General features: G+C 41.3%; 1 protein-coding gene across 1 annotated transcript; it reads right to left on the bottom strand.

The window, feature by feature from the left end:
• Positions 1–7,432: 7,432 nt before the first annotated feature.
• Positions 7,433–9,396, bottom strand: aptx (aprataxin; the record flags this gene model as incomplete). Its single annotated transcript, XM_083909270.1, has 7 exons — positions 9,218–9,396; positions 8,836–8,882; positions 8,384–8,668; positions 8,243–8,302; positions 7,884–8,110; positions 7,678–7,781; positions 7,433–7,587 (listed from the first exon to the last, which is right to left on the bottom strand). The coding sequence occupies exons 1-7, from the start codon at positions 9,345–9,347 to the stop codon at positions 7,433–7,435; spliced, it is 1,008 nt and encodes a 335-aa protein (XP_083765396.1). The 5' UTR covers positions 9,348–9,396.
• Positions 9,397–9,571: the final 175 nt, after the last annotated feature.

Genomic DNA, 9,571 nt, shown 5'->3' with positions numbered 1-9,571 from the left:
ACGCTGTGTTTTATTGTAATCTCGGGCTCAGCGAGATCTCTGAAAAAACCCGGTCCGGTTACGTAAACACCGTCTCTTCGGAACAGCAGATTGTCCTGCTCCGGGCACTAGTCCGGGCACATCCGGTTGCGTACATTGAACCGCAGAAGAAAAATATCGTCCGTTGTGGAGGTGTTTCATGAGCGACAGTGTCTTCTGACTCTGGGTCAAAGTCATAAAAGGGACTGCGGCGGAGAGTCGTGACAAAACTATTTTTAAACATTGTTAAAACAATGTTTTGATAATGAGTAGCAGTGCATCCACCGTTCCAGAGGGGGGAGCTGCACTTCTGAGAGAGCGGGTGTGCAGATTATGTCACTTCGGGGTACTGGCCAATCACAAGACAGTTGGGAAGCCTCTACGCTGGCTGGCCAATCACAACACACTCTGCCTTCTGGGTGTGAGACTTCAGTCTGAAATATCGCGGCTGAGGAGAGCGTCAGTAAGGAAAGATTTCTAACGGTTCGTTTACAGCAACTAGGAGGTTTTTGACCATAAAAACAAGTTAATGTATGTAAGTAGACCTCCATAACTAACATATATGTGCAACAGGACCACTCTAGGTGAGCTTTAAGGTTGAATTAAGATTTACATACCTTAACATGGCATTAGTAGTAGATTATATTTGCTGCTGTACATGGCAGCGAAAAAGATGATGTCTTCTGTATAGGCCCCATGCCTAAAATACACATTAAAGGCTTACACTAAGGCGAAGGAAACGTCTCGTATCGGCAACCTTCTGATTACTGTATGGGCGACATCCTGTTTGTTTGAGTGCTTCAGCCAAATGTCTCCCCGGTCTTTGGATTCCGTCCATCTTGCATTTCGTAACTGGTTGTAAGACGCCTCACACGCACCACTGTGAGCTATATCTGAGATGTGGCTGGCCTTTGTTGAGTGTACGAATTTAGTTCTCTCCTATTTATGCATCTTTCTGTGAAGAACTGCACTCTTAGAGATAAAAGTGCCAAGTAGAACCATATAAGGTTCTTCGGCTTGTCCTCATAGGAGAACTCTTTTTGGGGGGTTCCACCAAGAACCCTTTTAAAACCCCATTTGGAACCATTAGTGTTACCAAGAACCCTTTCTTGGGGAAAGGGTTTTTCCGAAGCAAATGGTTCCAGGTAGAACCTCAGCCCACGTGGAAGGACCCTTTTGGAACCCTTATTTCTAAGAGTGTACTGTACCTTATGCTCCAGTGGCGTCTTTCATTTGACTGGTCCACATGTGCGGATTGGACTGGGGAAATTAGTGTTGGGACCAGGAATCCATTGATCAGTGCTCGTGTTCTTAAAATTGACCTCCTGATTTACTTCTTTGCACTTTTAAACCACTGTTTTACTTGAATTTATTGTTTGTAACCTGTTTGCCACTGACCTCTTGGGCAGGAGATCTCGATCTAAATGGGTCCTTAACCTCTTTAAAAAAGTGATTTTTAAACCAAAATGCTAACGCAACTGCACCTACAGGCATTGCCATGGATAGTATATTAAATTTCTGCCAATAATAACAATAATTTCTCTGAATTGATGTTTAAGTGCCGCAGTCCTGCAGTTGTTTGTCTCACATTGTTTGTTTTCCACAAATGGCCCAGCTGTGGCTCAGATAGACATAAATCTGATCCCATTTAAGACCTGCTGCTCTATTACCAGCTGTCTAGGTGTGTGTGTATATATCTAGGGTGTTAATTTCTTATAAAAAAACTGAAGTAACCTTAGGGTGAACGTGAGGACATTTCTGAGCGTTATGCCTATAAACAAGCCCCGGTCCTCGTCTCCTCACTCCTCCCCCTTGCTAAAGTGGGATCTTACAAACGAATGGTAGCTGCGGTTTTTGGCGAACAGCTCCAGACTGCTGAGCATCCAGTCTAATTACATGTTTCTTTTTGCACGGTTGAAATCCAAAGTGAGGTTAAACAAGGAATTCTGTCGTTTTTATTTTTGACCTAGCCATATAAGGATTTCCAGGAAGCGACTATGGGCCTCGGGGAGGAAATACAGAAGGCTTTATTTTAGGCTTTTCTACACTGTTTTCAAGAACAAGTCGTATTCTGGTGGTCATGTAACAGTGAGGATGTTGTACTGTAAAACACACTTTTATTTGATTGAAGGCATTATTCGGGGAATTAAACCTTGATCTAATGAAATATGAATATGACACAAGTTAGGTCATCAGTTTAATTTTATTAGTTTTTTCTGTATTTTTGGAAGTGTCACGCGCACCATATAATTATTACTAGTCATAAAATGTGTGACCATTGGCTGGTTAAATGGTAAACATAAAAAAAATATATATTTCACCGGAAACAACTATGTCCCTGTCTTGCCCTTCTTTCCACTCTGAGTGGGTGAGTTTGTTTTTTCAGCAGGCCACAAACCCTATGGTTTCATATGCTGAACTATATTTCACTGAGTACATGAGAGGGGGCGGACAAAATGTAGTGACAGAATGAAACGGCTCTGTATGTCTATGTGTGTGTGTGTGTGTGTGTGTTGTTTTGAGCTCGCTCTCCGGAACAAACACACCTTTGCGTGTCGACAAGTGAGTGAGGGAGAGAGAGAGAGAGAGAGAGAGAGAGAGAGAGAGAGAGAGAGAGAGAGAGAGAGAGAGAGAGAGAGAGAGAGAGAGAGAGAGAGAAAGAGAGGGAGACATCCGGCAGGAAGTGATGCAATCATCTCAAGTGAGGATGCTTATATACAAAGGTTCTACAGCAAATCCACACATTGAGCTTTTACTGCCTCAAGTACCAGCATCCATCCGTGGCTCAGAAAAGACACCGGGGGTTTGCTTCTGAAAGACGATTGACCTCCACCGTCTGATTCTAAAAGGACAAAAAAGGTAATTAATCATTTATTGACTAATAATTTCTTGCTCAAATTACCAAAATATGTATTATTTTACCAGTTTTGCATCTGCTTTGGAGGTTTATCATGGGATTATGATGTTTTTTTGCAGTTCACGTGCAAGAACAATGGAGATTACCATCCTAACATTTTGTCTCATTGGAGCAGTTTTTGCCAACCCAGTGAGTAAGAGAGTGGTCAGAATTGGAATTTTGGAAGCATTTTTCTCATCTTATAATCTTATAAAAGAAAACTAAACATTAAATTACAAATTAAATTAAAAACACCAACGCTCAAAAACAGAAACTAACAGTACAACAAGTGTTTCCATCATTTTTACCCATGTATTTTTCTCTCTCTCTGCAGATTTCACACAATTTCCTGTTGGAATCGAGCGATCTCGACGTAAACTCGGTGAGTGCCGTTCCAAATGAACTCCTCTGGACTCTTATTTAACACAAAGGGTTCACCAAACCCATCTCAGAGACTATTGTTGTCTGTCTGTCTGTCTGTCTGCGCTCAATTATATCGCAGTCGTTTATCCCGGGCGATGGCTGACAAACATGAATGTGATGATTGTTGATACTTCACTTAAAGGCTATAATTAAATCTACCATGCTGTCTGCTTACTTTTTTTTTTTTTTTTTTTTTTTTTTTATCTCTCCAGACTGAAAGTTTGTCTATTTCCCAATCGTCTGAAAATACCACCTCAGAGATTCAGGTACAGTAAATGATTATTTTTAGTGTGGGCATCACGTGTGATTGACGCTGAGCCTCTCCTAAACACTGTTGCTCTTTATGTTGCAGAGCTCTGAAGAAAACTCCTCAAATCAAGTGAATCATTCAGACATTTCTATATTCTGCAACGCTCCTCGAGGAAAAAAACGTGCCTGACGTTATGTTTGTTTGTTTTTTTCTCCAGAGTTCAGAATCGTCCGAATCGTCCGAATCGTTAGAATCTACGTCCGAGGACAAGGTGGGTTCTACTGTTCTAATGTTCATGATTTAAAATGTATTTTATTATGTTATTGTCTCATTACCATTATGTGTGATTTCTAACAAAATACAGACTTCTGAGGAGAGTAACAGTCAGTCAGATGAGGACGATGGGGTAAGATGATATGATAATTTATATATTACCATACCTAGTTTAATTATTTTGGACCTTTAACTCATATTATATAATTCTATTTTCCACAGATTGACTCTGTCGATGAAACCAGAGACGACAGCATGGGCAGCGAGGAGAACGTTCGCAAGGTGAGACAAATTATGTTGAACATCCACTTCCGCTTTAAAACACACACACTCTTAGAAATAAGGGTTCCTTCTACAAGAGCTGAGGTTCTACCTGGAACCATTTGCTCCTGAAAAACCTTTTCCTGAATAAAGGGTTTTTAAAAGGGTTCTTGGTGGAACCCTCCAATAGGGTTCTCCTGTGACAGGGGTCTGCAACCTTTAGAATGAAAAGAGCCATTTTTGTCCGCTCTGCACCCAAATAAAAATAATCTGGAGCCGCAAAAAAACCCATTTGATCCTTAATATGAAGATAAAATCACACTTTAAGTCGATACCCAACCTCTAAAGTGGAGAAAAACGACTTGAAATAAAATGATTTTGTGTAGTTTATGTCTGAGGAAAACCTGGCCTGGGCGTAAATACATGGATCTAAAGATGGACAGGACTCCAAAATGTGAACTTCATGTAGTGTAATGGCTTTCTGGGGAGGTTTTTCAATTGGATGTGACAGAAAAACAATAGCCAAACACTTTTATTTATGCCTTTATCTTGACAAAAAAGTGTGAAAAACACGAGATGTTGTTGTTCTTCAAAGCTACAAGGAGCCACATGAGGCTCTAGAGCCGCAGGTTGCAGACCCCTGTCCTATGAGGACAAGCCGAAGAACCTTATACGGTTCTACTTAGCACTTTTATTTCTAAGAGTGCACTTTCAGCTGAGATTAACACTGTCCTCCATTTACTGTTCTGCAGCAGACCTGGGTTCAAACCTTCTCAGGCCTCACCAACGACCTGAGCGCAGAGGACAACAACAACAGCAGCAGCAGCGCGGAGGTCAAGGGTCAAACGGAACAGCTGACGGACAAACAGTCCACTCGCACCCTAACGTTCAAACAGAGGATGATCCTGCCTCTGGAGGAGGAGGAGAGCACCAGCGACAGCAGCGACAGCAGCGACGCCACCAGCGAGAGCACAGAAACCACCGGTGCCACCGCCGCCGCCCCCACCCCCAGCTCCAGCTCCAGCAGCGAGAGCTCCAGCAGCGAAGTCACCGGTGCTACTGCCGCTCCCAGCGACAGCAGCGAGAGCAGTGAGAGCAGCGAGGCCAGCGACAGCAGCGACTCCAGCAAGAGCACGGAGGACAGCGACGCCAGCGACAGCGACGAGGTGCAACAGATCAAAACCAAGGACTGTGTGAACGGCACTCAGAGCTGTGAAAGCGAAGAGTACTTCTTCCAGGATATAGGAGACGACGGCCATCAAGCCGTGGACAACCTGATGGTGCCAGATGACGACGAGAGGGAGCTGAGTCTAAGGAGATGATCACGTGCTCTTCGTTATCACTTTAGTGTTCCCACTATGAACTACAACACTATTAATGAAATGGCCTGACTGAAGAACTCGGGACGTTTGCTCTCGCTCCTGTCACCTCTGAATATTGATTCTTGGCATTACTGTATGTGTGATGATGATGATGATGATGATGTGTTATTTAGCCTCACTTTGTTTCGATTATAAACACTTAATATAGCCGTGGTGTTGGGGGGACTTGCATGTATTTATATAATTAGACATAATGACAGTTACAGGACGGGTCACTTTGCTCAAACACTAGCCTACTTGTACTTTACTTGAACATTTCCAGTGTATATGCATCGACCTACTTCTATTCTACTGCATTTTAGAGGGAAATGTTTTACTTTTCTCATTTACATTATATATTTGACCAATACTTACTTTGCATACTAGATTTTTATATAATTTTTTAATATAATAAGATTATACATCTGAAATAGGATTTGCCAATGGAAATGTGGGCTGTGGTCCTCTGTCGGGCTTTAGTGATATTGCAAATGGGTCTAAAAAAATGATCAATAAACAATATTCCATTTGTAAGAGTAGTCTCCCTCTCTCTATGTGTGTGTGTGTGTGTGTTTCTGTGTGTGTTCTTGTACTAGTGGCATAGTGAGGACCAGTGAGGGTTTTTAACCAACAAAGTGAGGTCATTTTTGCAAAGTGAGGACATTTTGGCCGGTCCTCACTTTGTCTTCACTGAAATCACTTCCTTAGGTTGTAAACATGCTTTTAACATGTTTTTAAGATGGTCCTCCATTTGGTACAAAAGTCCCTGTTTTCCAGCCCTGATGGTTCACACACTTTTTGCTCCACCTGCAGACATTTTATGGTACTGCACCCAGTAGTTCTTTATAGATGTCATTCATGAAGTAGATATTTGTAATTGTGTTGATTAAAGTGGAAATGCTGGTCCTCACTTTGTCAGCACTTATACCCGGTCCTGTGTGTGTGTGTGTGTGTGTGTGTGTGTGTGTACACATGTCTTTAGCAGGCTATCTTTGTGAGGACATTTTGGTTGGTCCACACAACTGTAACTGGTTTTAGGGTTATTTATTTAAAAAAAAAAAAAAGTAAGTGTGAGTATAAGTGAATGCAATACTTTGACTTGACACATTTGTCTCCAACAAATTTGGAATACTTGGAAAAGTTAGCTTGTGTGTATTTTTAAAATTAGCCTATTAATAATTTACAGTAAAGCTATTTGCTGAAATTGTTATGGATGGTTTCTTCTCTAATCAAAAATAACACGTCTGACAACATAGATCGTGTGCCATTATAAACCCTATAATTCCACGAGGAGCACATGGCCGGTTAGCTCAGTTGGTTAGAGCGTGGTGCTAATAACGCCAAGGTCGCGGGTTCGATCCCCGTACGGGCCAACTTCGTTTTGCTTTTAACCAAAACATTCCTTCGATCGTCACTGCACTGAACTTGACTTTTCTCCTTTGTTGCGTGTTTAACGCACAGTTTATTTACATTATCTCCTTGAGAATAAAAGGAACCCTGATATAATAACGAGGAACAAGATCCTCAATGTGACTGTTCTGTAGCAGATTGTATACAAATGTACCAACAGGCGGCGACAAAGTACACTCTTTTCTTAAATTGGCATGATGTAAATAACTTTTTTGTGTGTTAATAGCTATATTATTTTTCGAACATACAAATATGGTTTTCAAAGGTGACAATGATTGATCAGTTACACAAGCAAAACGAAATCATGTATTTAGTTCTTATAAAACATTTATTACAACGTATTTGAACATTTTTGAAAAATTAGAATCATGTAATCCTCCATCAATAACTCCATAAACTATAAATAAGTGACTCAAACAGATGAACATCCTGTCACAGGATTACATAATATTGAATGAACTATAAATGATAGAGGGAAAAATACTTGTATGTTGAACCCATGAATAGTTGAGGTATTGCATCTCGTTCGATGCCACTTTCTTATCTGGGAAAGTGAGACTTGAGATGTTCCTTCAGAGCCGGTATAGTGGGAAGCTCCTTGCGACACACGTGACAGCAGAGCGGAAGTTTCAACAACTCGGTGGCGCCTTCTTTGACCGCGACCCTCCCGTTCGTTTCGAGCATCTGAACGACATCTGCGGATAGAGAAAAGTGCATACGATTTGTAGTGACGGACAAAGCGAGGATTGGTCAAAACACCAGAAACAGACGGTAATCACTCTCACCGCGAGACTCTATGAAGTAGTCCGTTGTAAAAGAGTTCCAGTGCTTTTTGTTCTTCAAACAAGGAGAGTCGAAGTCCTGGCTGATCACGTGGAGATGAACATGACTGTAAAGTAAAAAAATAAATGTTTATTTTTGTATTCAAAGAATCAATTTGTGAACTAAACATCGAGATTTTATGCTAAATGAAGACTTAGTTATTACTAACCTCATACTTGGGATGGCATGGTACCCAGTGCGGAAGCTGAGGGAGCTGGATTCGGGGCACTGCTGAACCATCTGATCGGCCACTTGCTGCATGTGTTTGACCAAGTCACAGTGCTCCTCAGACAGCGCCTTCAGGCTGGGAATGGACTGCCATGGCAGGACCAGCCAGTGGTGGCGAGCTTTGGGGTATTTGTCTTTGATTACTACTACTTTATCATCCTTGTATAGCTAGAAAACAATGAAGCAGGGAATTGATGAGGAAATCGAAGCAGTTAAAGTGGCTATCGGAGATTAACGGAACGTGTTAAACTGAAACACTAGCTTAGCAATAATGACTGTAAGTGTTTCAGCAATACCAACCTGCATCTTTGGGTCTTGCATTGAAACTTTCAGACCTTGATTCCAAAGCCCACCTCTTTCCTACAACAGATTTCAGGAAATATGTTTATTCTGTATCACGTAACAAGATTAAAACAATAATAAAAACAACATTCTTCTCACAGTGTGTTGCTGGGCTTCTCCATGGTCGACCACCGCAGAGACCTTTTCAGGCAGTTTGGCTGCTTTCATTTTCTGTGCCTCTCGAGGGCTCTCTCTGTCATCCGAGTAGGCCGACTCTCTGGGTCTTTTGGTGCCACCGTGATTGGTGCCGGTGGGATCCTCCTTGAACTGAACGGTGTACGGATAGAGCTGATTGACAATATGAAGCCGCTGTCCGGGCTTTATCCGGACCTCATTGCCCGTACCCACCGCTACCGAGTCTACGGAGGTGGGATTTGCGCCAAGCTTTAAAACAAGGATGAGAGATATGAGGTACATGTAGGTAAAAACACTGACATAAACACACGGAAACAGAAATGTGTCCAAAATGCAAAGGATGTGCAAAATAGCAGCTAGAACTTAAGCTATAGGTTCAGCATCAAAGTAGATTCATAACATTTTATGTGTCTTACCTGTTTTACTTTGACATAACCTTTGTTGCACTCTGCTTTCAATTCAACTGGATGGGGAGACATAACAAAGAAAAATAAAGTTGCGTTAAAAGTTACTTTTAATTGATATAGCTGGTTATTTTGTCTGTAATTTGACAAAGATATTATCTATTCTGAATAACTATGTTATAGATGTAGTGGATTTAAAACGTACAGCAATCTAGACTGCAATGAACATAACATGGAAAGGGAGAATTCCAACTAAATGTATTTAGTTATATTTATATAAATATAAACATGTTCTGAAATTTAAAGTCTATAGCAGGTTTTACACCTTACACCTCTTATATGTTTATCTCTACGTGTCAAGCTAACTGCTAACACAGTGTGCACGTTAGATTACCTTGCTGCCGGGAGCATTTTTTGTCTTTAATAGTCGTTTCTGGACAACGACCCAGGACAACTGTCTGTAAGTGGGGCAGCTGAATTGGTTTATGAATTCCCTCTTCGCTAACAAGCCAGCAATTCGGCATTTTAACTTCGCATTTAGCTTTTCATGTTCTCGTTATTCAAACAAAAGTGTGCACTGGGGGGATCGCGCTTGTTTTGTTGTGTCTCTATCCTCCCGTCGCAGGAAATTGACGTCATGAGCAGGTTTACTTTTTTTATTATTAATTTATTTAGCCCTGTTTGTGCGTATTAATGACCCTTTTTGCTTGTTGTTACTGTTTTTTATCATATATATTCAATAATACAT

This window comes from Microchirus variegatus (genome assembly GCF_963457635.1).
Source record: "Microchirus variegatus genome assembly, chromosome: 23".
Classification (NCBI taxonomy): domain Eukaryota; kingdom Metazoa; phylum Chordata; class Actinopteri; order Pleuronectiformes; family Soleidae; genus Microchirus; species Microchirus variegatus.
This window is presented reverse-complemented; position numbering and strand designations above follow the sequence as displayed.